The sequence below is a fragment of the Mirounga angustirostris genome, unplaced genomic scaffold (genome assembly GCF_029215605.1).
Source record: "Mirounga angustirostris isolate CCGP_5_RB_7025 unplaced genomic scaffold, mMirAng1.0.hap1 SCAF_9, whole genome shotgun sequence".
NCBI lineage: Eukaryota > Metazoa > Chordata > Mammalia > Carnivora > Phocidae > Mirounga > Mirounga angustirostris.
Genome location: NW_026991717.1, coordinates 2496489 through 2523947, shown reverse-complemented (window position 1 = coordinate 2523947; position 27459 = coordinate 2496489). Strand labels below are relative to the sequence as shown.

Genomic DNA, 27459 nt, shown 5'->3' with positions numbered 1-27459 from the left:
GGCAGTCAGGGTTTCCAGCCCAAGTGATGGTCTGAGCTGATTTCCTCGAAGGGAGAGAACGGGTCTTTTGTTGAGGGAAATATCCTGAGGGTCATTTTGGTTGTTCAAGTGACGTCCCCGGGAGTCACAGGATGGGAAAGATTTGGGGGTTGTCCCAGAGAGAAAAGGCTGCAGGGGGGCTGGGAGAGAAGGAGGACAAGAGGGAGGGACGGGGCCAAGGAGAGACACATCCAGTGAGAAATCCCCAGAAATGGTCGAGGAGCCTTGAGGAGTGGGGTCCAGCCTTGCTTCCTGGTTTCGTCCTTTCTCTGGGACCCCCAATCCCAGGAGAAGTAGGTCTTGCAGCTTGTGCTGCTGAGAGGGGCCCGCTGGCCACCTGGGACCGGGCGGAGGGACAGAGAAGGGGCCGCGGGGGAGGCCAGACATCGGACCCCAGCCCAGGGAAGGCTGCTCGGAGGAAGTGCCCACGTCCAAGCCCCCCGCCGCCAGCCCTTCCTGCAGAAACCCCGCTTCTCCCTCCAGCCAGCCGCCCGTCTATGGCCCAGCCTAGCCAGGGACCCCCAGGGCATCACCGGGAAGCCCTGCAGCCAGCAGACCTCCCCTGGCAAAGCCCCTCCTCCTTTCCCGAGTGTCCAGGAGCAAAGCAAAAAGCCTGGCTTCTCCGCCTGCCTGTTCCTCGCTTGCCTTCCGGACTCACAGGGGAAGGCCGCATTGGCTTAAAGCAGGAGGCGGGGGAGGGGACCCACAGCGACGAGCTCATCAGGCCAGCAGCTAAGCAGCCACATCCGTGCTCTGGGCAGGACCCGCTTCCTTGTCACCAGCTGCCTCCCCTCCCGCCATTTCCCCCTCCCACTCACCGCCTTCCTCCCCCCACCTCCCCACCCCACCACTCTGGCCTTCTTCCCCTCCTGCTTGGTCAAGCCCAACGCCAGGCCACTGGGGGGAGGTCCCGAGGGCCCCACTGCCAGCCACGTGGCCACGGCAGCTGCTGGGGTCCGGGCTGAGAAAGGCGGTGGAGCCTGGCGGTCAAGCCGCTGGTGGAGGGATCTGGAGCTCGGGGACCCTTTGTGGCCAGCCCCTCGCCCCCGGGGGAGGAGGCGGGGTAGGGCCGAACTGGGGCAGCAGCCAAGTGGCGCTCCACACAGGGCCTGGGCATAAAGATGCCCAAGCTGCAGCCGCTGCCTGGCTGTCGGTGGGCCTTCCTCTAAGGGGGTGGCATGGGCGGCAGGGGAAGGAAGCCGAGGTCTTTCATGGGTGTGCTGGAAGACTAATCACAGCCACGATTATCGGCTTAGGTGGTTCCACGAAATGAGCAGGGAGCCTCCAAACAGCCCCAGCGAGCAGGAGGGGAAACTGAGGCTCAGAGAAGTTGAGATTGCCCCCAAGCTCCACCTAGAAGGAAGTGGGAGTTGGGCAAGAGGAGTTGGGAAAGACACGGAAGCCAAGGTCTCACCATCCCATGGACTAAGTCACTTCCAAAAGCGGGTAACCAGCCCCTCGAGGAAGCCCCCCTGCCCGCCCCTTGCGGAATGGCCTTCCGGGAGCTCTGCTGGGGCTCCATCAGGGCCAGCCTGAAGACTGACCCCCATGAAAGCAGCCGAAAACCCCAGTGTATTTTAGAAGGGAGACCAGAAGCCACACAGCGGGAATGGGGCTTCGGTTTGGGACCTGCCAAGCTTCCAGTCTTGGCACGGTCGGCTCTAAGCTCGAGCTGAGCCTCTTCCCTCTGAAGGAGCAGGAGACCCCTTCCTTCCCCATGGCTAAGGCTCCTGCTCGTGCTCAAGAACAACTGTGCACACGATAAAAAACAAACAAACAAACAACAACAGAAGCACGATTCCTGGCTCTGGAGCTCAGGAGAACATTGAACCTGTCAGACACCTCTCTTACCTGGCCCCACGTGGGTGAGGTGTGCCCAGAAGGGCATAGGGGGTCCTCTCTCTCTTCCAGACTCTTCTGAGGGTCACTGTCACTTTTAAAGTATTTTCTGGGCGGAGGCTTGGGCTTGGAGGCTGTGGGCTTTCTCACCAAAATCTCGAAGGATTTCTTCAGCTTCAGGGGCGGGTGGCTGTCCTGCGTCCCAGGGAGGGGTGGGCTCTCCTGGGGCAGCCCGGAAGGAGCCGTGGGAAGCGTCCCCTGCTCCTGCCCCAGGGACAGGCTGGGGCTGTGGGTGGGGACTTCCAGGTCAGAAGACTGCTGCCTGCAGCCGCTACCGGGACTCCCCCCGGGGGACGCGGACATGTAGCTGCTGTCGCTGCTGGAGCGGATCATGACCTTCTGAGCCCTGCGATGCGGGGGTGCTGAGTTCTTCTCTCTCTCCTTCTCCAAGGTCGGCCGCCCATGCCAGCTACTCTCCAACCTTTTGACACCTGTCATGGAAGCACAGGGGGCCCCCCCACAGCTGAGCTTGGAGGGCACACACACCCTTGGCCACCGTGCTCCCCACGGCTCGCGGCTGCACGCTGCACCCCAGGCTGTCTGCTTCTCATCTGAGGTCCCTTGGGATTTGGAGACCGGCAGTCTTGGGTTTGTCCCGGGCGAGCGGTACGACTTCCGCTTGGGAAAATCACTCAGCCTTTCTGAGTCTCCATGTGATGGAGACGCGGATGCTTCCCCAACTTGCTCATCAAGGAAGGGCTTGCTGTCCCACCCGTGGGGAGCACTGGTGGTAGGTGCCTCCCTGGGGACTGCCTACGGGGAACTGCCTCACGCATGGGGGCTGATGGAGATGAGGGGCCTGTAAAGGAGGGGCCATTCCTGCCAACCAGACTGCTTAGCTGCCCAACTCCAGGGGCGAGGGCTGAAGCTGTGCATCAGCTCACCTCTCCCTCTACCCAGCCTCTGGTCCCCTCCCCTCCACAGGCTCCAATCCCTGGGACTCTTCCACGGTAACATCCTGCCAAACACTGTCTCAGAGTTGACTTCCCGGGGAACCCAGACAGCAACACCCCATTTTCTCATGTTAAATGGGGATAATAATTCCAGGGCTACTGGGCTTGTTTCAGGGCTCAGTATGAAAGAGAGAAAACGCCTGTGAATGTGTGTAGAGCCCTGTACCGAGGCTACCATTTCTTCCAGCTGAGGGTGAATCGAGACCCCCCAAACCACAGTTTCTTAGCCAGAGCCCCCTTTCTCTTCCCTCCCATCCAGCCTTTCTTCCTGGGTCATCCCCCCAACACACCCATTCTCAGCACCTGGGGCCATCCACACAACCCTGAGAGGCCCTTTCCTCTAGCGGAAACAGTTCCAGGTGTTGCTTTCCTAGAATCAGTGCTCATAGGAGTGGGAACAGGCTGAGTCCCAGCCTCTTGCTCAAATTCCAGCTCATTCTGGAAGGCCAGGAAGAGAATCCTTAACCTTAGGAGAAAACCAAGATCAGCCAAGCTCACAGTTCAAATCCTCTTTAAAGAAAAAAAAAAAATGCTTTTGCTTTATCCTGGCCATAAAATAATGCATCCTTATTAGAAAAAAACTCAGCCACAAAAAGGAAGAAATGAAAGTGAAAATTCACCTGCAGGCCTATCAGCTGGAGATAACCACTGTTGAAATTTTTGTGAGTTTCTCTATTACATTTTCCTGAGCATAAATGCATGTTGAGTGGGTAGAGATGGTAGAACATGGTTGAAATTCCTTTCTTTGAACATTTGCAGGCAGTTTAGCCTCCTTGTCAATATTTGCACGTTGTTCCATCATATTATGCTCCATGATGACGTGGCCAGTGCCCAGCGGCTGAGCACTGAGCAGTTAATGCCCAGGCACCGGAGTCAGCTAACCCAGTCCCCGTCCAAATGCTCTGTGCACTGCATAGAGTGATTATGGGTAAGAGAGCCTCTCAGGGCCCCACCTTTTCCTTAGAAATGTGCATAAAGGGGCTCCTGCTTGGCTCACTCAGTTGAGCATCCAACTCTTGATTTTTGGCTTGGGTCATGATCTCACGGTGGTGAAAGCAGCCCTGCTCAGGGCTCTGAGCTCAGGGAGGGGTCTGCCTGTTCCTTTCTCTCCCCCTCTGCCTCTCCCCCTCTCTAAAATAAATAAATTAATTTTTAAAAAAGAAATGTGCATAAGAATTATATGTGAAGATCTGGTAAAATAATGCATGAATTAGCCCAGGTGTCTGACCTTAGAAGACCTTAAATAAAAGTTAGATATGATATATTTTTTTAAGATTTTATTTATTTATTCATGAGAGACAGAGAGAGAGAGAGGCAGAGGGAGAAGCAGGCTCCCAAGGAGCAGGGAGCCCGATGCGGGACTCGATCCCAGGACCCTGAGATCATGACCTGAGCCAAAGGCAGACGCTTAACCATCTGAGCCACCCAGGCACCCAGATATGATATTATTAGCTAGTAGTTCTAAAGCGTCTATTATAATTATCTTGGGGTTGAAACCTCAAATGCATAGGGAGGCACCTGTGGAAATGGCAACCTGGTCTAACAGGGGACGGTGAGGACTCCTGGCACATGGCGAGCCGGGAGAGTGCCTGCCTGTTGAAAAAAATTCAAAATCAGATGCTTCTGTCATCCTGTGCCTCCCGAACAAAGCGAAAATGTGAGCCAAGCTTAGCTGGTGGGCTGCTAGCTTCCAACTTCTGTCCACGTTTATCGTGCTTGTCCATGATCACTCTTATGTCCCTGAGGTCGAAGGCGAGTTAATGGCTAATCCCTAAGCTGTCTAAGAAGGCAAAGACATCCAAGTCAGAGCTCACCGTCTCCCTTCCCTTCCAGACTCCACTGATGCTTCTCCTTTCCAAACTTGATGTTCTCCACAGCCTGAGCCACAGCTTCTTTGAGTTGCAGTTCAGACACCTAGGAAATACGAGTCACCTGCTCATGTAAAACAGCAGAAATGTCTTGCATTGGGCTTTGTCATCATTATGATCATCATCGACATCATTGTCCTCACCATCATCACCATGATCACCATCCCCAAAATCACCACCATCTTCACCATCCCCATCATCATTTTACTGTCACAGGTCACTAATCACTTTAGATTAATAGTTAAGAGTATGACTCTTGGAACCAAACAGACTTATGTTCAAGTCCTAGTTCCTCCGCTTTCTAGTTGTGTACTCTTAGAAAGTTACTTAACCTCCTGAGCCTCAATTTCTTCTTCTGTACAATAACAATAATATAACCTATTTCCCAGTGAGGTCAGAGGGTTTTTAAAAAATAAGCCATTTGACACCAAAAGTACAGGCAACAACAATAAAAATAGATGAATTTGACTATGTCAAAATTAAGATCTGTTCATCAAAGGACACAATCAACCAAGCGAAAGGCAACTCATGGAATGGGAGAAAATATTCATATATCTTATAAGGGATTATGATCCAGAATACATAAAGAACGCCTATAATTCAACAACAACAGCAAAAACCAAACAGCCCAATTAAAAAATGGGCAAAGGACTTGAATAGGCTTTTCTCCAAAGAAGACGTACAAATGGCTGGTGAGTTCGAAATCACTCCTCGTTGGGGAAATGCAAATCAAAACCACAATGAGGTCCCGCCTCACACCCATAACATGACTGCTCTCAAAAAAAAAAACAGGAAACAATAGGTGTTGATAAGGATGTGAGTGCTGTTGCTATAGAAACCAGTATGGCAGTTCCTCAAAAAATTGAAAATAGAATCATCATATGGTCCAGCAGTTTCACTTCTGGACAAGTACCCAAAGACGATGAAAGCAGGGACTCAAGTAGATATGTGCACACCCACGTTCACAGCAGCGTTATCCACAATAGCCAAAAGTGTCCACTGACAGATAAGCGGATAAATGGACACACAATGAGATATCATGCACACAATGAGATACACACACACACACAATGAGCTATCACGCAGGCTTAACGAGGAAGGAAAGGCTGACACCTGCAAGCACGTGGATGAAACCTGAAGACATTTTGCTAAGTGAAACAATTCAGTCACAAAAGGACAAGTACCACACGATTCCACTTATATGAAGTGCATAAGGTCGTCAGAACCACAGAGGCAGAAAGTCGAATGCTGGTTTCCAGGGGCTGGAAGGACGGGGAGACGGCAAGCTGTTTAGTGGACACAGAGTTTCAGCTTTACAAGACGAAAAGACATCTGGAGATGGATGGTGGTGCTGGGGCACAAGGAGGAGAATGTCCTTCACGTCACCGAACTGTACACTTAAGACGGTGAAGATGGTGAATTTACGTTGGATGTGTTTTGCCACAATAATAATAATAATAATAATAATAAATCATTTAAAGCACTGGGCACAATACCTAGCAAACGGTAAACTCTGAGTGCAGGGAATTCGTATCAGCAGCAGTCCTGCCAGGTCAAGACCACTCCCCCATTCCAGGGTTGAGGAAGGAGAGGCTCTGAGAGGTTAGATGGATGTCCCAGGTGTCACCGAGAAGGAGGAGCAGAGCTGGACAGGACCAGGCATTCCGCTGTGCATGCGCACTGGACTCCCCTGTCTGCAGTGCCTTTGCCCCACGCTCTGGCTGTCCTTTCAAGACCTGGCTCCGTCTTCTGGGCCACTGGGACCCTGACTCCCTCACCCCCATGGCCCTCACCCCTCATGGCCTCTCTGTGTGTGTGCCCCACCCCTCCAGCCAGAACCAAGGGCCACAAGGCCAGGGGCCCCAGCCTTGGTCCCACACCCAACTCTTCCTCCCCTGCCCTCTCCCCACGGTGCCCAGGGCAGCAAGAGACACTGAGGCCGCTTTCTTTTCTTCTATCTCCAGAGGTTTAGACAAATTACTTGTCTGCCGTCGTGGGAAGTTTGCTTTTCTCTAGAGTGCTCATCCTTAGTGCTCACAGCGGAAGAGAGCTGGGTCTGAATCCCACTACACAAGGTGCATGTGGATCTGGCCTGTGAGTCCATCTCTGCCCTATTTCCTTGGGGAGTTTGGAGTCTGTTAGTTAAGAGCATAAGCTTTAAAGCCTAGCTTCTTCACATACCAGCTCCACCATGAACCCAGTTCCTCTTTCCCTTCTAAGCCTTGGTTTCCTCCTCTGTGACTTGGAAGGGAGAATCACACTGACCTCAGATGGTTTTTCAACAACTAAATGCAATTGCCTGTCACGTCTTTCAGCAAAGATGCCTGGCACGTACAAGGATTGCATAAATAGTGATGGTGAGTATCACCAGGTTCCCCAAAGGAACCTCACCAATGCCCACGGCCCCAGCTCCCGAGACTCACTCCGAACTGGACCCCACGCAAGAGCCATTATCAGCCCTGAATCTAACCGCCTACGGACACCCCACAGGCACCTCAATCTCTTTATGCCCCACATGAGACCATTTCTTCCCTCCCAAGCACCCCCTCCTCCTTTTCTTCTCTATGCTGCTGGTGCTGCTTCTGACCCGAAAACACCCCAGTCATCTGAGACCACCCGTGCCCCAGGCTCATCAGCCAACAGTACGACCAGTTCTTCCCGGTTGTCCCCGTGCCCCCTTCTCCATCCTCTTCTCACATCCACTGTGCAGTTTAGGTCCTCGTCATCTGTTTCCTTCCTCTTCCAGACTCCAGGCTGCACCCACCCCACCCCGTCCTCCACCCTGTCCTCCACCGCACCATCAGTGGTTAAAAAATAAAATCTGAACATATTCCATCTACAGCCACAGTCCTCTCCTAGCTCCTCACCCCCACAGAATATGACGTGAACTCTGAGCACCCCATGTGAAGCCCACTACAGGGTCGCTCCAATGTCATGCCCACCGGATCCTTGGCCTCTCCACCCAGTACCCACATGCCAGCCCCCCGAGAACAAGCCACTCTCCTATGACAGGTCCCTTCATGAAGTCCCTACAAATGAAGTTTGTGTCCCCACTTCATGGAATGACCTTCCTCAAATTATTTGCCTGGAACAAGCTAACTTCTGGTATTTCTTGCTTGTTCCAACCTTCCTTTCTGTAGCTCTCTATTTGCAGAATACTTATCACTCCGTATTGCAATTATTTCTGTGTCAGTGTCTCTAGCAAGACCGTGAGCTTCCGAGGCAGGACTGTGTGGAAGGGCTTGTTCAGCTCTATCTGCTCAGGGCTGGACAATCACATAACGGGTCTCCACTAGATGCACGGATATGTTGACTGATTCGTGGCATCTCTAGCAGGGATGCTGGCTCTATATTTTCCTGCCCTCGAGCTTGTATCCCAGCTGCAAGAGCTCCCCTAAGCTCATGCCAATTGTCTCTGGTGTCTAGGAGTTTGCCAGTGGACCCCTGCTGCAGACACGTGTTACTACACTCGGAACACGGTCTTGGAAATTCAAGTCCAAACCCAGCCAGCATCACCTGCTCTCATCTATGTCTTGTTCGAAGCTGAGTCCTGAAAGAGTGAGCCTGGGCGGAAGAAGATGCCCCAGTGGCGTGTTACCTGTGGATCTGGATGACGACTGACCATGATGGGGACCGGCCCGGGACTGCAGTGACTCAGGATCGCGTAGACTTCGTTGAGTGTCATGCAGCGCACGGGGGAATCATTGATTTCCACGATCTCGTCACCGAACCTGTGAAAGCATACACAGGAAGCCGTCAGCAAGCTAACCAACATGGCTTTCAGACGCTCCCTTCCCAGAAGTCCCACTCCTGGCAGGGCTGTTCGATGAGACCTAAAAATTACACCAATAAGTGGAGTTCCTTTGCCACCCGACTGACCCTCAGAGGAGGACGGACCAAAGCAGTGCCCTTCTCACCCCCTCACTGCGCAGCCACAGTGGGGGGGATGTTTCATACCCGGGGTGGGACAACATGAACAAAGGTTAGTCTGTAATCTTCCTCCTCCTTTTCTCCCGTTAAACTATGCCTAATCGAGATTGAGGGTGTAGGTGAACCAATTTAGGCGATTAACCAATTAACCATGATTTAACCAATCACAACCGTTGGGCTTCAGCGTTCCCATCTGTAGAATGGTTAGGAGGGAAGATGGACGCTTTGTGTGCTAACAGGTAAAGAAGAAATAACTGGACTGGGGAGCAGCTGAAGTCCTTGCAAAAAGAACTAAGGAGAGAAGGTATGGAGCGCATTCTTACTGTAAGATAGGAAGTGAGTTATGGAAAATTCAGATTTGTTCTGTTACGTAACCAGGAAAAAAAAAAAGTGAGGTAGAAAAGAGGGATGCTTCCATACACAGAGGATGGTGCAATCCAACCCCCTTGTCTCACAGACGGGGAAACTGAGGCACAGAGGGTGCAATCATCTCCTCAATAAGACCTAGCTTAGAGTTAAAAAAGCTTTTTCAGGAGGAGGCCAAACCGTCAATATTTTAGGCTTGGCAGGCCACACTCTCTCTGTCACAACCACCCAACCCTGATGCTGTAGCATGAAAACAGCAGCCACAATGTGTCAACCGATGAGCGTGGCTGTGTTTCAGTAAAACTTTATTTAAAAAAAGAAACCAAGCAGGTGGTGGGCCGCACTTTGCTGAGCTCCAGCCCGGCTGATCATCGGCATGGCGGGGATTGGAACACAGGTGTCCTGGGACTGATGTTGCTGTCCCCCACACTGCGGTCTAGGCCACAGCCGAATAGCCCCACATGCCCAGGAAAGCAGAGACGTCCAGAACAATCCCGACCCAGCTGCAGGTCTGGGCGGGAGGATGCTCTGTCCGAAGGGATTAGGGCTAAGGCCGTTGCTGGGACTCTCATTATGTCCCAAGCGAAACCAGCAGCTCAGCAAATCAGCCGTCACTGCCCTGCTCGCGACAACGGCAAATCCATCCCTAACTCAAAGCACTGTCAGGACACTGTCCTGAGCATGGCTTGCCCTTGCATACACTGCAATTGTGGGAAGGAAACCCTTGAAAAATACGGCAAAACTCTCCTGATGTAGCAAAACCCAAACCCAGGGAGAGAAGGTATGGGAGAGAAGATACGTGAGCTGGAAGTTATCACAACAAGTTAGACTGGGATAAATGTTACCGAACCCAAATCACTTACTGGAAAGAAAATTTAGATTCAGGGCTCCTCTTAGAAGGTCTTTGTAGCAAAATAAGTCTGCAGGGCCTGCCAATATTTTGTTTCTGCCATCAAGAAACTGAGTTAACACTACTGATCGGCTTGGTAAGCTTCTTTTTCCATACAGGGCACACAGGCAAACCTCACCGGAGCTCCTACGGATGTTGCTATAAATTCCGCATTAGTTAAATCGGAATTAAAGTGTGGTCACCTCATGTTTTCTGTTTCGGACTGGAATTCCCTGAGATGCGGCCTCTTGCACTGGGACGCGCACACAGGTCCCTGAGGATCTTACTAAGATGCAGATTCCACTCCAGGAGGTCTGCTGAGAAGCCCTAGATTCTGCATTTCTCACAAACTCCCAAGTGATTCCGATGCCAGTGGTCCAGGGACCACAGTCTGGAGAGCAAGGCTCTGAGCCACGCTTGGGTCATTCTGAATATCTCGTCTCCAGATGAATCTCCTGGCCTTCTAAGGAATTCCTTCCCTCTGCTGTAAGCTTGTACTGATAACAAGCGGTCACCTTGAACTTCTGCAAAGCATCCTGAGTTTTTGTTTTGTTTTGTTTTGTTTTGTTTTCCCGACAACAGAAACGAGGACATACCGGAGCCGACCATCCAAATGTGCCACAGATCCGGGAGACAGCGTGTGGACGAAGATGCCGGAGATGCACTGGAAGTCGGGCACGCTGCACAGGCCGATCCCCAGACCCACGCCAGCCTCTGCCAGGGAGAGCGGGAGAGAGCACGGGGGGCTCGTGACCGAGCTTCAGAGGACCTCAGTTCTCCGGCCACAGGTAAGAGCGCAGGTGCCCGAGGGGGAGCGCCCGCCCCGGATCTCCCGCCCTGTCCTTGGACTGACTCCCGATGAGGAAAGCCTCGGGGACCCCTCGGGGGTGGGAGGCCCGGGCAGGGGGGCGGCGGAGGAGGGGCGCTGCCACCCTACCTTTCTGCAGGGAGACCTCCACCATGACCCTGTAGTTGGGCTTGGCCGCGCCGGAGGGGGGCGCGGGGCTTCCCGGGCCGAAGGAGCTGCAGTCTTTGGTCATGCAGGTGCTGGAGCTCAGGGAGCGGCTCAGCGGGGCAGACAGGTGGCTGCTCAGGGAGTGGGGCGCCGTCAGGCGGGTTCTCACCGTGAGGGTCAGGAGCCCTTTTTTGGCTTGCTGAAAGGCAGAGATCGTGTGCTGTAGCACTCAGCAGCTGCGTGCGCCCACACGCGTGCGTCTGTATGTGCATGCATGCATGCATGCGTGCCCACCCGTGTGCACGCGTGTGCGTGTGGTAGAATCAACATGCACCTGCACGTCTCTGCACAGATGACACATGACGTGTATTAACACAAACGCGTGTGTGCATACACGTGCCGGATGCATGCAGTCTCGAACTGATTACACGGAGACTTAAAAGCATCTTCTCGTGGTTGCCTTACAGACTTCAAACAGATCTGGAAATTTGTCAACATCAATACGTTGAGCGTTTTAAAACAGCTCTACAAATCTGAAATCGTGGGAACACCCCTGATTACACTCGTATTTTCTGAGCCAGGTCTTTTTTTTAACACTGCGCCCAGACCCGCACCAGCGGGGCGCCCCACGTCAAGGATCCCACAGTTTGAATTTGCAGGTTTGAGTGAAGGAGGATCATGCTTGGTTCCTTTGCCCGAAGCCCCGGAGTCTGGCAATGTACTGATAACAAGCGGTCACCTTGAACTTCTGCAAAGCATCCTGATGTGTGAGTCCAGCCATCGATTCACCGTTGAGTTCCAGAATTTCATCCCCTGTCGGGAGAGCAGAGAGGAGTGTGGCCCGGTGAGGGGCGTCCACTCACACAGCCCGGGAGAAAGCCTTCCCAGCCCGGGGCTCTCCCCCTGGGGGGCAGATGGGCAGCAGTGACCAGCCTTCCGAGGCCCTTCCTCTCTTTCGGGGGCCGATCCAGGGTCCTCGGCGGGCACACAAGGCCCGGCCTGACCTGTCCTGCCCACCGTGGGTTCAGCCCCTGCCCTCCTGCCTCCCTGGCCCTCAGGCCACGTGTTCCCAGGGCTCATTCCCAGATGCCTTTCCCACAGCGTGTCTGCGTGCAGAGATTGCTGCCCTGTGTTTCGTCACCACAGTGCACTGCTCCCCCCTTCTTGGCCCGCCTCTCTCACAGCCCCTGACGCCTTTATTTCCCGCATCCTCCACTGTCGCAGCACGGCCCGTGGGTGCTGACCCACGACTCCGGACGTTTTACTGCAAGCCATTCCCTCCCAGATATGCCTAATAGACGCATTTTTTCTGTATCCGGAAATCCATTTTTACAGGGACGGAAAACCCATGTCTCCCCTGCACTAAATGTATTCAACACACAAAGAAGGAGCACTCTCTCTGCACCCAGCGCTGCACTGGGCATTTCAGATGCAAGGACAGTTCCCCGCACAGACTCTGGCCTGGCTGTTCGCAGGTGAGTCTGCTGCCACCTCACTCCGGGCCCAGTGCAGATCACCCGCCCCTTCTCTCTGGTTGTTTGAAAGATGCTTTTGCCTTTGTCTTTGGTGGTCTGAAGTCCCACCGTGATGTCCTAGGGTGCTTCCTCACAAGGAAGTTTCATGCCTTAAAATGATTCTGGAAAATTCTTAGCCACTGTCTAGTCGCCCCTCTTCCATGCTGCCCTTCCTTTCTAGAACTCGTCTTCCCTTCGGTCCTGCTCACCCTCCATGTTTCTCTGACGCTCACCCTGTTCTCCATCGCTCTGTGCAGCCCGCTGGACCATGTCCAGCTCCCCGATTCTCCTTCCAGTGGTGTTTCGTCTGCGGTTTGAGCTGGCCACTGAGCTTCTTATTTCGATGACTTGCCTTTTGCTCCCTACAAGATTTTTTTTCACCGTGTTCTGTTCTTTTTTGGTTGTTCCTATTCCCTCTTTTACCTTTTCAAAGATCTCTTTAAACATAGCAATTCTAAAAAATACAAAGATACGAATGCAAAAGGGATACATGCACCTCTATGTTTATTCACATCATAATCTACAACAGCCAAATTATGGAAGCCACCCAGATGTCCATGGACTGATGGATGGATAAAGAAGAGGTGGTGTATATATACGCAATGGAATATTACCCAGCTATAAGAAGAATGAAATCCTGCCATTTGCAACAACACGAATGGAGCCAGAGAGTATGATGCCAAGTGAAATAAGTCAGTCCGAGAACAAAAATACCATATGATTTCACTCATATGTGAAATTTAGGAAACAAAATAAACAAATAAGGAGAAAAAGAGACGAACCAAGAAACAGACTCTTAACTGTAGAGAGTACATTGCTGGTCACCAACGGGGAAGTGGGTGGGAGATAGGGGAGACAAGTGATGGGGATGAAGGAGTGATGAAGGAGCGAGGAGCACCCAGTGAAGCATGGAAGTGTTGAATCACTCTATCATACACCTGAAACTAACGCAACACTTTATGTTAACTGGAATTAAAATTTAAAAAGAAATTAAAAATGCATAACCAAAAACAGTAATTCTACAGTGTCTTTTAGATTGTTCTGTGATCTTGGGTTTTTGTGGGCTAATCCTCCTGTCTGTTATTCCCACTGATGCTCACTAATAAGGGATGTTTCCCCACCTCCTGTGGGGTCTTTGTGTCAAACTCCTTTTTCTGGGGCCGGTTTTTCTCGGGGATTCCCGAAAACCCCAAGCTGCCGGGCAGGAGCATTTCCTTTATCTCCAGGGGCCAGCCTAAGGCTTTCACTGCTTCAGGACTAGTGTTGAGGTTAGGGTCTCAGCTTGGGGCGTCCTGTAGTCAGTTGGGATATGAATGTGCCCAGGACACGCATACATGATACAGGCTTGGGTCTTCCTTTGCCTGTGGGGAGACGTCTTTTCCCCACACCCAAGAACCATGGGCAAAGTGAGGTTTCCCCACTGCTTCCCTGGGGCCTGATGGCCTCTCATAGGGCAGCTCTCTAGTATCAAGGCTTCATGCAAGTTCTCAGAAGTTCCCAGGGACCCAAAGCCGCGTCTCCTATCCCATGTGGGCAGCTAAATCCTGGTCCTTTGGGCACCAGCTCCACGGGCCCCTACATCATCAACTCCTAAGTCTGCCATACTTCAATTCAAAGTTTAGATGAGCTACTTTATCCAACACATCTATGTGTCGAAAATAAAGGGTGTTAAGTGGGCTGGACACAGGATTCAAATCAGCGTCATCTGTGAAGCTGCCAGAATTAGACCCAAACTGAAAGAACCCATCCTTATACTTAGGAGAGTCCAAGTGGAGTAGAAACAGACAAATTTAAAAACTAATCAAAATATAACTAATATGTCTGAAGGACGAATAGACAGAGAACATATTTCAGAAATGACCATTCTTTTTTCCGTCATGGACAAGAGATTGATTGATTGATTGATTGATTGATTAAAAGAGGTGACCCTCAATGATGCTCTGGGTGCACCATCAGTTAAATGCCTTCCTCTACTTATGTTTTTAAACTGAAGCACTGTTGAGAGATCAGCTTTAGGTGTGCAGCGTAAGGACTCGACAATTACATACATTACAAACTGCTCACCAAGATAAGTGGGGTCACCATCTGTCACCACCCAAAGTCATGACAATATCATTGACTGTGTTCCCTATGCTGTACTTTTCATCCCCATGACTTCTTTATTTTACAACTGGAAGTTTGTACCTCTTGATCCCCATCACCTACTTCACTCCCCGCTCTCCTCTGGCAACCCCAGTTTGTTCTCTGAAGTCGAGGTGGTTTCTGTTTTTGTTGTTGACGTTTGTGTGCTTGCTCATTTGTTTTGTTGTTTAGATTCCACATATGAGTGAAATCCTATGGTATTTGCCTTTCTCTGTCTGACTTATTTCACTTAGAATAATACCCTCTCGGTCCATCTATATTGTCACAAATGGCAAGATTTCATTATTTTTTATGGCTGAGTAATAGTCCATTCTATACATATGCGCCATATTTTTATCCATTCATCCATCGATGGACACTTGGGTTGCTTCCCTATCTTGGCTATTGTAAATAATGCTGCAGTGAACATGGGGGTTTATTTCTTGAGAAATGACCATTCTTAATGACATGATGGGCGGGACTCTCTTGTCAACCCTAACAGAACTACATAGCCCAACTCTGGGCTCTTTGGAGAGTCCTGGCCTTTCTTTGGCCATATCTGGTGGAAAGTGATTAACCTCGGTTTTGCCAAATAAATCTTACACAATCATTTTTGGGGGAAGGTTTATGCAAATAAAACATCGTCAGCCTTGATCTGTACACCAAAATTTTGTTGCAACCGGATGTACCTCATGAACTCAAGGGCAGATTCTAAAACTTGACTTTGAAAGAGATGCAACAGGCGATCTGGTCAATCATTTGAGGCTAGAATCAGGGACTATAGGTAGACTAGCTGAATGTCTTTCCCGCTGAATTTTTATGATCGCTATTAACGAAGAGAAACAAATACTCAAGGGGGATAAAGAAGCTTGACTCAAGCAGGCTTGCATTCTGTAAAGAATACAGAACACAGTACCCTTTTTCTTGCCATCTCAACTCCTCCCCCGCCTTTTATTTAAACACAGAAAAGTACAAAAGATCATCAAACACTGGCACATTCTCAAGATTCTGATGTCACTTTTCGCCCTTTGTCTCATGGATCCCTCTTCTTTACTTGCCTCTTGATTTAGCGATTCCCCTAGAACCGTGCCTCTGCCCTCCTCTCCCTCCCTTCTTCCCTCCTTCCTTCACCTGCCCTATAACTCAGGTATTTTCCAGGTGTCCAGACCCCCAAATCTACACTCCGCCCAGCTCCCTCCCTGGGCAGGCGTCGCTTCCTCCGCCTGCAGCACAGCTCCACCTAGTGGCCGCCTGCATGCCTTGCCCTGCACGCCGTGGCTGAAACCAAAGCATCCTCCTTGGCCTTCCTTGTCCTCCTCCTCTGTCACCTGGTCCTCCTGCGGGTAAGTTTCCTAAGGCCAGGAGCATCTTCTCTGGCCTCCCTTCACGCCCGCCTCCAGGGAGTCTCCTCTGCACCTTCCTCCTCCTAGAGAGACAGCTCAGACCCTGGAGAGCTGGAGCCTGGCTCTTTCAACAGCCTCTCTGCAGGCTTGCCTGCCTCTGGTCTCCTGCCAGCCCACTTCAACCGACACCCCGCTTCCCGAATCACCTAAGAACCTGGGCATAGCTGGTCCCTCCCAAATTACAAAAACCTTCAAAGACTCCCCACTGCCCCCTCGGTAAAATCCGTATGCCTTATCTTGCATAACACAGGTGTCAGCAAACTTGTCCTATGAAGGGCCAGAGAGTAAATACGGTAAGCTCTGCTGGTCACGGGCCCTCTGTCACACTACACAAGACGGCCGTCGCAAGCGCAAAAGCAGCTTCTGACCACCGGTAAGTGAGTGAGCCGTGCACCTGGCTGCATCCCCCTAAAGCTTTTCTGCGGGTCCTGAAATTTGAATTTTATGCAGTTTTCACTTGCCACAAAAGAATCATAAATTCCTTTGGCTTTTTTCCAGCCATTTAGAAGCATGAAAGCCATTCTTTATTTGTGAGCAACACGATGATAGTTGGTGGGCCGAATTTGGCTGGAGCTTACCAACCCTGCCCTAAACAAGTTAGGTTCTTAAGGGGGCCCAGGCTCCCAGCACAGCGTACAGAAACTGGCCTGGTGGAGAAGGGTGGGGACACTGTGAAATCGCCTCTCTCAAGCATCCCGTGTGGAATCCAGCGTCTAGCCTGCAGGGGCTGCCCTCGGCTCGGGGGCTGCCTGCCCCTGAATTTCTCCCCCTGGTTGAAATTTGGGAATGTCCTCGGGCCAAGCCTGTTGTCCAACACTCCAAAAGTGACTTTGGGGGGCCATCGGGGTGGGGAGAAAACCCCAGTCCTCCAGGATGGGAAGACGGGAAGGGCTCTCAGGAGGCAGCTCTGCTCCCCAGGCCCCTTAACCATCAGGATGCAGGGGTTTCTCCTGGCCCCAGGAGCTGGTGGACTGTGAGCTCTTCAAAAGAGAGATCACATCTGATCATTCTCTCTATTCCTAGAGCCGAGAGCACAGTGGCCTCACAGAGAATGTTGCTCAGACGCAGTAGAAGCGCAAGGCCTGGTGTCCCTGTGGTTGCGGGTCGGGGAGGGCGGAGGGAAGGGATGGGGTGGCAGGGGCATCAGCAATAGGGAGGGGCCCTTGGGAAAGAAGGGAAGGGATGCAGACAGCTCAGGCCTCCATCCCGGGCCAGCTACAGGACCTGGACTGAGTGCAAACACCCCCAGCAAAGTGCCTGTCACCACGGTGCTGGCGGGGATAGGAGATGCATTTTGCTGTCCACTCTCTTCTGTGGCCTAGCGATTCTGTCTGAATCCTCAAACCTCAGCCAGTGAGACACGGGAGATCTACCTTCCTGCAGCCTTCCGTCGGCTGCCGCTGCTCCCCCCGCAAAGATAGTTTTGACGTAAATTCCGATGGGGCCATAAATGCTGTCCTTTCCCCCAACGATGCTGAAGCCCAGGCCCTGGGGGGAGAGAAGGGAGAGGCAGCATTAAGAGTGGTCCACGCTATTCCCTGGGCTGACATTTGCCAAGGGCCTGCCCCAGCCCTGAGCCAAGGCCCCGGGGAGGAGACAGATGCCCTTGGTCTCACACACCTCCGGACTTCACAGAAGAATGGGGAAAACCAGGACTTCAAGGCCAGCCTGGGCTGCATGGGGTCGAGAGCTCTCCCGCGGGTCTGATGTCCTGACACAGAACCAGGGATGTGGCCCGAGAACCCCGGACGGCGCTGAGCCCTGGCTCAGCCCCTCTCGCTGGCAATTCTGTCTCCGAGCCCTGGGTTAGCCCCTTGTAAAATGATGCTCACGATATAACTCACAGGGTCGTGTTTGAAAATTCAAGGAGATCCCAAGCAACAAAAGCCTGCAGGAATAATTATGGCAGCTTGCACTGGAGGAAGCACCCCTTCTCCTGCCAAGGGCCGTTCATTTCCCTTCTGTTTTGCATCCCACCCTCCCCTTTTTAAAGACATCGCTGTGACCCTGAGCCCCCTCTACTGGGTCCTGAGCTGACAAACGCCCCAGGAGCTCACAGCACCAACCCGGGGTCTGGTTGGAGCTCAGGGGGCCCAGGAGACAGTCCCAATGGCAGCAGAGACAAAGCCAGAGGCAGATGAGCAAGCAAAAGGTGTAAGCAACATCTGCACCGGAAGAGGAAATTCACACAGGCTGGCTTGGTTTGTCGGTGACCGAGGAGCTCCCTGCTTCCCAGGAAGGCTTAGCTGGGGTCTCGATGGGCTTCCTTCTAGACTCTCAGCTCCCTGAAGGCAGTGAACAAATCCGGTGTGCCAGTGCCCGGCTTCTGGCAGGTGCTCAGGTGACGTGCGTCATGGAGCCAGGACACATGCCAGGTGGCAGCTTGCAGGCGTGCCGGGCAGGGGCTCAGAGCTTGGCTTCTGGACGGACCCCGCGGGCATGGCCACCATTGTAAGAGCATCGCTGCTCAGGGGCATCACCCCCGTGCCAGAGCCATGGCCGGCCCGGCACCCATCCGCAGATGCCGTAGGGAACCAGGCAGGGAAGCCCCGCGGACGTGGCACTGTTCTAGGGTTCTGGTGAGGGTGCATGTCCCAGGGTAGGAGAGACAAATGGTATCAGAGGGTGGCCCAGGGCTAGGAAGAAGGAGAGGGAGGCGTGGCTTCTGGGCTCCTCCGTGGACCCCAGCTTCACTGGGCTGAGGTAACTCCTGCAGACTCCAAGTCTGCCCGCCCCGGTGAGACGGCACAGCGCCACGGTTAGAACGAGGCCCGGGAGTCGGGAAGTCTTGGGTCGTTGTCTAAGTTTGGCTGCTAACTAACCGAGTGACTCTGAGCAAGTCCTATGTCCTCCCAGACCCTCAGTGTCCTGGGCGGGAAAAGGGAGGTGACCCCGGGGCCGTCACCACGGCTGGAAGAGGCATCCTTGCCAAGCCCTTAGCACAGTGCCTGGGTTTCCAGAGCTGCCTTGTTGCCCAAAGATTTGCCTGTGACTCTAGCTCAAGCACATATGGAGCCTTCTAGCTCTGCTTCCTCCTCCCGAACTCAGCCCTCGCCCCGCTCCTACTTGCCATCCTCGACCACGGGGCCTTCCTTCGGGGCACAGGTTGTGTGAGGCGGACAGTGGGAGGCCTGCTTGCGTCTGAACGCACCACCCTGCCGGGCATCCAACACCCTGCACCTGGCTCCATCCCCCGGCCCCTGCAGGCCGGCTCGGTCAGCCCCGTGCCTACATGTGATTTAGTGAACGTGCAGACACGGAGCTCAATTAAACCATTTCCAGTCCTCTTTGCATGAGCTTTGGCGCCCTTTGCTTTCTTCTGAGCATTGCAAGCGATTTAAAAGCCAACTATTTTTTAAATACCTTTACCTAAATCCCAGCATCGTAATTTACTAGTCAGAAAGCCAGGCTGTTAGGAGCAAAGTCAGCATGGAGAGGGTTTGTCTTGTGATGAGAGGAGCAACAGGGTCTCTTCATTCATGTCTCTGCTGAGCTCCCGGGAAGGGAGGGGAGGGGAGGGGAGGAGGGGAGGGAGGACCCAGGCGTGCGGGGGGGGGGGCCCTCCCCTGACCAGAAAGGAAGCAACCAGCCGGGAGCATCTTCCCCTCACACTACGCGCCCAAGTTATAGTAGGGGGATTTAAAACCCAAAACCAAAAACCCACTCTTCCATTATTTAAGCATCGGGGTTACTTGGGCTCATCTGTGAACGTTGCAGCAACTGCCCGTGTCTATTCCAGAATGTTCTGGAGGGAACACAGAGAGACATTTGGGCTGTTCCTCCACCACCTCTGCCTCGTCCCTCCTTTCGGGGTTTCTCAGTCGTGCGGCAGAAATCAGTGTGGATATACAAAGTGGGTGGAGACATGTGGACTGAACGTCTGTGTCCTCCCCAAACCTCGTGTGCGAGCTGGAGCCTTTGGGAGGGGAGCAGGTCACAGTCTGGAGCCCTCGCGAGCAGATGGGTGTCCTTATGGAGGAGACCCCAGAGCGCCCCCTCGCCCCTCGCCACGCACCCGGTGCCCACACGGACAGAAGGCCCCATCCACCCACCAGGAAAGTTGTCCTCAACAGACACCAAATCTGCCACCACCCTAACCATGGACTTCCAGGCTCCACGACGGTGAGAGGTGCTAGCTAAGGCATCTCGTCCGTGTTTTTGTGATAGCAGCTTAAACGGACTTAAAGGATTTGAATTTAATCCGCCAGTGAAACTCACTTCTAGGAAATACCATGCCGAGAACAAGTCGGCTGACAGTGCCCCGCGGTGACCTGCACAGGTCAGGCAGGCCTGGGGGCACTCCCTCCCCAAGCCTCCCCGGGGACTTGGCGATGCTCACGCGGCAGCCGGCATCACCAGGCCTCACTCCTTCCTTTCCTGGACGGGACAGCTCCTCGGGGGCTGGCTGGCAGTGGCCCTTGCTTACCTTGGCCTGGCCCTTCATCAGCACGACGTTGGAAATGACGGAAGCCTGGAGGCCTCCCGAGGGCTGCGTGAGCTGAGCTGCGCTGAGGGACTGTGCGGGTCTTGAGGTGCCCTGCAGGAGGGAGGGAGGCAGGGGGAGGAGGGGTGAGCTGACGGGACTGTAGCAACACACACCTCAGGGGCAGGGGCAGGGCCCGGACCCCCTCTCCTGGGGGGAGGGCATGACATGACCCCCGCGCGTGGCTGATGGCGGGAGGCTGGTGGAGAGGGACTGAGTCCTATCTCCCTGCAGACCAGCATCTGGCCGCCCCCTGAGGCCTGACCCAACGGTAGGTGCAGAGTGCATCCCAGACCACGCTGCCAAAGTCTCAAACAGAGGCGGGGACCCTAGCCACCCAGAATGCCCTCAGCAGACTGTGTCCGATTCAAGACACCGGGCTGAGAGCCCTCCTTGCCCAGGGCACGGAGTGGGGGGCAAGGAACAGGGAGATTTTAAAATGCAGAGCATAAATCACAGGAGAAGCAGAACATGCCAGAGAGACAGACACCCCGTGTGCTGCAGGAAGCCACTCGGAGGGGGACAGTAGAGCTTGGACTATGGGTCAGAGCTGAGACTCGAGCCCCGCTGCCTTGGGTTCTTCCCCTGGCTCTGCCAAGGACCAGCTGGTGACCTTGAGGAAGTGACTTAACCATTCTCTGCCTGTCTCCTCTTATGTTAAAATCATCTGCCACTTTGAGGGTCATCTTTTCCTAACCCTGGGACCCCGAAGCTCCCAGTTTGCAAATGAAAGACATAGTAAATCCACGAAAGGAAGGGAAGAGGGAAATGAAACTTGCAGGCATCTACCGGACTACCGAGTACCTGCAGGGAGAATCAAACATCACTTGCCTACGGAGCCCTCCCTCGGAGCGCTCATGCTCTGCTGGCGGGAGGGCTGTAAGAGGACAGGCGCCCAGGACGGGCACTGGGAAAAGTGTGAGGCCCATGCAGCTGGTGGGTCAGGAGCGCTCCCAGCAGAGGTAGTGTTAGGCAGGGGTCTGAAGGACGGGGTAGGCTTTCCAGTGCTAGAGAGGAGACGAAGAGGGACAAGGCGCTATAGACCGGAGTGCAGGGTGGTGGTGGTGGCAGCCTGTGGCACTCGCTTACACCGCCCGGGGCTTAGGGAAGCGGCAGGAGGAGGCTGGGGACACCGAGCTTGGTGTCTGCTGAGCCCCCGACCTGCCAGCTAATGCCCACAGTGGGCAGGACACGCGGCGTGCAGCGCACGGGGCTGGGCTCAAATTCTGCCTGGTCCCTTAAGTTTTAAGATGTGTGAACTCAGGGCGCCTGGGTGGCTCAGTTGGTTAAGCGACTGCCTTCGGCTCGGGTCATGATCCTGGAGTCCTGGGATAGAGTCCCACATCGGGCTCCCTGCTCGGCGAGGAGCCTGCTTCTCCCTCTGACCCTCCCCCCTCTCATGCTCTCTCTCTCTCTCATTCTCTCTCAAATAAATAAAATCTTTATTAAAAAAAAAAAAGAAAGATGGGGCGCCTGGGTGGCTCAGTCGGTTAAGCGACTGCCTTCGGCTCAGGTCATGATCCTGGAGTCCCGGGATCGAGTCCCGCATCAGGCTCCCTGCTCGGCGGGGAGTCTGCTTCTCCCTCTGACTCTCCTCCCTCTCATGCTCTCTGTCTCTCATTCTCTCTCTCTCAAATAAATAAATAAAATCTTAAAAAAAAAAAAAAAAGAGATGTGTGAACTCAGACAGCTCCTCACCTGGCCAAGCTCCTGTTTCTTCACTTGAAAACGGGGCGAATAGTAGTACATTCATTTCTGAGCTTGAATTAGGGGCGCCATGGGTAAAGCACGTCACCGTAGCACAAGGTTAAGAGCCCAGGTTGCGGAGTCCTGAAGGTCCGACTTCAAGCCCCAGGGCTGTCTGCTACTGGCCGTGTGCACGTGCGTGCTTCCCCCACCTGTCCTGTCTACCCCCTAGAGTCAGGATGCGGGTAGAATAAAGCCGGGGCTCGGGGTCTGCTCACCGGGAATGCTCACTGCGCATCAGCTCCTAACAGCATAAACGTGTCGCACGCGGGGGCGCTCAGCGGTGACCGTCGGCTGTGGGCTTCTTTCTCGGCCCGGAGCTGACCACTCCCACTAGCCAGCCGCCCCTCAGTAGTTGCACGGACACAAACCCACTAGCCAGCCCCCGCCCCCCTTCTCCCTTCCATCCTTACGGCAGCCCTTCCCGCTGGACAGTCGAGCTGTTGAGAGAGAGACTTCCGGCTGCTGCAGAGGGAGTAGGGCTGCCGGTCTGTGCAAGCTGCGGATTTCTTGATCATCGGGAAATCGGTGTCTCCGGTGCAGCAGGGATTAACACCTACAGCACAAGAGGAGAAACGGAAGAAGTCATGTGCGCTCTCAACACGCAAATGTCCGCTGAGAACACCCTCAGAGCCACCCCAAAGCCACGGGCAGGCGCAGGGGGACAGCCCAGGCCGCTCCAGCCCCGCCTCTGCCCCCCAGCCCCCTGCCACCAGGCAGCCCGAGAGCGGTTCCCACTCCCACCACGGAGCTGGGGTCAGCATGGACGCAGGCCCCGGGGTCCGGACAGAGCGGGTCCCCTAAGCACGGACTGGTCTGCAAATGGCTCGTGGACGTGCTCCCGCCACAAGGAAACAGGTCAAGATTACCATCGCAAATTAGGCATACAGCATTGATTGAGTTCATTGAAAACGTGGTAAAGTTACTCTTGAAAGGGAAACTGTACATTGTGATGATTGGGCAATAGTAATACGACTTTGCAAGTTACGGTGAAGTTGAATTACGGAATGGAAAAATAAAGAGGGAAAGAGACGAGGGGTGCAGAACACCATTTTCCAAAGGGGGGGCAACTTGGAAAATAGAGCCTCAGGTATTCCTTAATTAATGAAACCCAACTGATTAATTAATTAACGTCACGTAAAGGAAACCAAATGTAGTGGGGATAAAAATTGGAAACACTTTCCAAATCGCTGCAACATTTAGGCACACACCCAGAGCAAGAAGCAGGGAACAAACAAGTGATAATAACAAAGTATAAAAAGCAGAAAAGTGAAACCAAATATTATTTGTAAAGCTAACACCATTGGCCTGAACGTCTCTCCTTAAAGAGATGGCCACGTTTGCTTTCAAGATCTAACCGCACATCATTTCCAAGAGATAAAACAAACAAGCAGAGAGAGTACAACGAAAGGCGGGCAGAAACTGACCCCCGGTAAGCCGTGCTGGACCCAACTTAAAAACACGTTTAGATTCTTGCTTCACATCAAACAGCAGACATTAATGATGGATATAGTAGGCTTTTTTAAAAAAAGGCAAATTGTTTAAAAATTAGAGAGAAACATAGCCAAATATTTAATTGCCCTCTGGATGTGGAAGAAACTTTATATTAGGAAGGAAAAAAATCTATAGGTTTGATTATATAAAGATATTCTTATCTTTATGTTAAAAAAAGACTTAAAAGAAAGACAATAAACTGAAGAAAGTGTGTCCCACAAATATGACAGCCAAATATTAATGTAACTAAGAGGCTTTTTATAAATTAATGCTAAAACTGATCACCCGAGAGAAAAATAGGTGGACTCGCCCAAAAAGAGAAAGGGATAAACAAAGGAACGTTTAAGGCAGCTGTGTAAAGAGGCTGGTTTTCGGGGCCAGCGAACCAGTCAGGTGCGAGCCCATGAGGCCCCTGAGAGGAACGAATGAAGGGCCGTGTACAAAGGGTGGACAGGGTTTAGGAAAACAGCGAAGGCATCCAGGTACCCAGGAACTGGCAGGTGCCTTCCCAGAGCCCAGTGGGTGCTGGGTCCACGGAAGGCAGGCCACCCTGACCTGGTGTCTAGTCCCAGCCAGACACAGCCTGCCAGGACCACAGCACGGAGGCAGAGGGAACGGGGAAGAAATGCTCCAGCAGCTTCTCCTCCATCCTCCAGTCTCCTGTGGTGCTCCACGGGGGCCAGGGGGCCAGGGGCCAGGGTCTGCTCGGCGTCCAGGGCACAAGCAAGGCTGGCTTCGTGGGCATGCACCTGTGAAATCGCACAGAACCCCACACTTAGAGGGGCCTAGGCTTGGGCTTTAATGCCCCACCGCCTCCATTTTGAAATTCTTAATAATGTTTGAACAAGATTCCCACACTTTCATCTTACACGGATCCCCGCAACTCATGTAGCCGGTCCTGGGTGTGAAGAGGACCAGAAAAAAGTTGGGGGGCGGGGCGGAGAAGAGGGGAATAGAGAAAAATCTGCAGCAAATATATACTCTTAAATTTTAATATGGTGTGGGCTATGATCGAAGAAAGGTACTCCTACACATTTTTGGAGTCTTAGCTACTTAAATTTGGCAGCACAGATCAAAATCTAAGGTGTAGTTGCCTTTTGAAATTCTATTTCCAGGAAATTATTCTAAAGGGGGAAATAAGCAAAAACTTATGATTAAAAAAAAAAGCAACTAGCAGTCCCAAAATAGGAAATGAGTTTGGCAATCATGGTTTAAAGAGCGCATCCTACAGCTGAGTAATATGTGACGGAGTTGAAGGCACTTGCCCAAGGTTGCATGGATCATTAGTTCTGGAAGCAAGTGTGCACTCCTAACCATGCTCCCATCCACCGCCCCGTATGTTTCCCGAAGAAAATCATCACAAACGTAAGCACAATTTCGTGGACAAACCCAACAATGCTGATTATCTTAGTGAAAAACGGAGAATAAATTAGTTATCTAATACTAGGGAGTTGGTTAACTAGGTTAGGCACATTCACATAATGAAATACGAGGCACCCACTGGGCATGGTGTTTACAGAAGAATTTCCAAGGACATGAAGTCGTGCTGTGTGTATGCGCGTGCATGGACGCGAGCTCTATAGGCATGTAGAGGCATAGGAGGGGAAGAACGGAAAAGGTTAACATGGATTATTTCTAATATCAGCATGCGGTGATAAGAAAAAGCATCTCTTGATGCTTTTCTGCATTCTTCAAATGCCCTGACTTTGGAGTAGGGCTATTCTCTTTGCAGTAACCAAGAATCCTGACATCCTTCAGCCTCCACTCCCATCCGGTGACAGATGAGGTGCTGGAGACCTTGGGAGAGCCAGTAGCCTTCCTAAAATCAAGGAGCACGTCAGAAGACAGAGCAAGAGGAAAGCCCTTGTCTTTTGTCCCCTATGTCGGCTCTTCCCAACATGGCACTTAAGTGCCATGGACACAGAAGCACTCCCAGAGTGCGAGCAGACCACAGCCATGTTTAATCCAACTGAACCAGCCGAGACCCACCCTCCCCCAGATCTCTCCACGTCACTGATATTCCTGGTCCTCAGAGACAGTGAGGCTTCATTCCTGAGGACAGTTCCATGACGCACTTACTGGTTGAATTGCTGCGTGTCCTTTGATGACAGGCTTTGGGAAGCAGGAAAGTACTACTTTGCACTTCTACTTTTCCAGACTTTTCTCGGGAAGAAGTTGTGGAAGCTTCCTGCAAAACAGTTCCCACCTTTTATTCAGCAAGCCAGTTAGAACAGAAAAACATGCGTAGACAGCGGAGGTTTGGGCACGGCCATGGAAGTTCTGGTTGGATTGTCTGTCTCCACCAGTAAATTGTAGGCTCTGTAAAGGGATTTAGAATCACCGTCATCCATTCATCTATAGATAGAGTCGCCCATTTAATAAAAATTGAGTGAATAGATAGACTGTGTAGATACTGATCTAAGGCAACAGACGCCAAATAACCATGTCAGCCAATAGGTCTCTGATTCTTAGTCATGCTCTGGGGAAACAGGTGCAAACAAGCCGGCCAGGACACCGATGTTGGAACAATGCTGTTCTAGTGGAGGAAGGCCCTCAGCAAGTAAGAAAACAAGTACGAGTGATCAGTGATGACAGAGATAGACCAATGGAGGAAAGACCTCCCCTGAACGGGAAGCCATGTAGATGTGTTTCATGTCAGTCAGTTCCCCCGTTCTGTGCATAGGAAGCACTTAGAAACTTCTGTGGAATGAATGCTACATGAATAGGTTTCTTTTTTTTTATTATTATGTTAATCCCCATACATTACATCATTAGTTTTAGATGTAGTGTTCCATGATTCATTGTTTGTGCATAACACCCAGTGCTCCATGCAGAACGTGCCCTCCTCAATACCCACCACCAGGCTAACCCATCCTCCCACCCCCCTCCCCTCTAGAACCCTCAGTTTGTTTTTCAGAGTCCATCGTCTCTCATGGTTCGTCTACCCCTCCGATTTCCCCCGTTCATTCTTCCCCTCCTGCTACCTTCTTCTTCTTCTTCTTTTTTTTTTCTTAACATATATTGCATTATTTGTTTCAGAGGTACAGATCTGAGATTCAACAGTCTTGCACAATTCACAGCGCTTACCAGAGCACATACCCTCCCCAGTGTCTATCGCCCAGTCACCCCATCCCTCCCACCCGCCCCCTACCCAGCAACCCTCAGTTTGTTTCCTGAGATTAAGAATTCCTCATATTGAATTGTGCAAGACTGTTGAATCTCAGATCTGTACCTCTGAAACAAATAATGCAATATATGTTAAGAAAAAAAAAAGAAGAAGGTAGCGGGAGGGGAAGAATGAAGGGGGGAAATCGGAGGGGTAGACGAACCATGAGAGATGATGGACTCTGAAAAACAAACAGGGTTCTAGAGGGGAGGGGGGTGGGAGGATGGGTTAGCCTGGTGGTTGGTATTGAGGAGGGCACATTCTGCATGGAGCACTGGGTGTTATGCACAAACAATGAATCATGGAACACTTCATCTAAAACTAATGATGTAATGTATGGGGATTAACATAAGAAGAAGAAAAAAAAGAAAAAAAAAAGAATTCCTCATATCAGTGAGGTCATATGATACATGTCTTTCTCTGTTTGACTTATTTTGCTCAACATAATACCCTCCAGTTCCATCCACGTCGTTGCAAATGGCAAGATCTCATTCCTTTTGATGGCTGCATAATATTCCACTGTATATATATACCACCTCTTCTTTATCCATTCATCTGTCGATGGACATCTCGGCTCTTTCCACAGTTTGGCTATTGTGGACATTGCTGCTATAAACATCGGGGTGCACGTAC

General features: G+C 52.1%; 1 protein-coding gene across 5 annotated transcripts in view; it reads right to left on the bottom strand.

Moving 5' to 3' along the window:
- IL16 (interleukin 16) overlaps positions 1 to 27459 on the bottom strand; it is a 100613-nt gene that overhangs the window by 13298 nt on the left and 59856 nt on the right. For 4 of the 5 annotated variants that reach the window (XM_045899292.3, XM_064569790.1, XM_045899293.3 and 1 more), the window contains exons 3-12: positions 25740 to 25848; positions 22580 to 22722; positions 20364 to 20474; positions 17311 to 17425; positions 11639 to 11712; positions 10882 to 11098; positions 10541 to 10658; positions 8358 to 8490; positions 4706 to 4805; positions 1891 to 2369 (exon numbers count right to left, since the gene is read on the bottom strand). In XM_045899292.3, the coding sequence (XP_045755248.2) occupies positions 1891 to 2369; positions 4706 to 4805; positions 8358 to 8490; positions 10541 to 10658; positions 10882 to 11098; positions 11639 to 11712; positions 17311 to 17425; positions 20364 to 20474; positions 22580 to 22722; positions 25740 to 25848 (1599 nt within the window). Of the gene's footprint in view, positions 1 to 1890; positions 2370 to 4705; positions 4806 to 8357; positions 8491 to 10540; positions 10659 to 10881; positions 11099 to 11638; positions 11713 to 12646; positions 13649 to 17310; positions 17426 to 20363; positions 20475 to 22579; positions 22723 to 25739; positions 25849 to 27459 lie in introns of those variants that run through there. The other variant, XM_054513273.2, reaches the window with a different exon arrangement.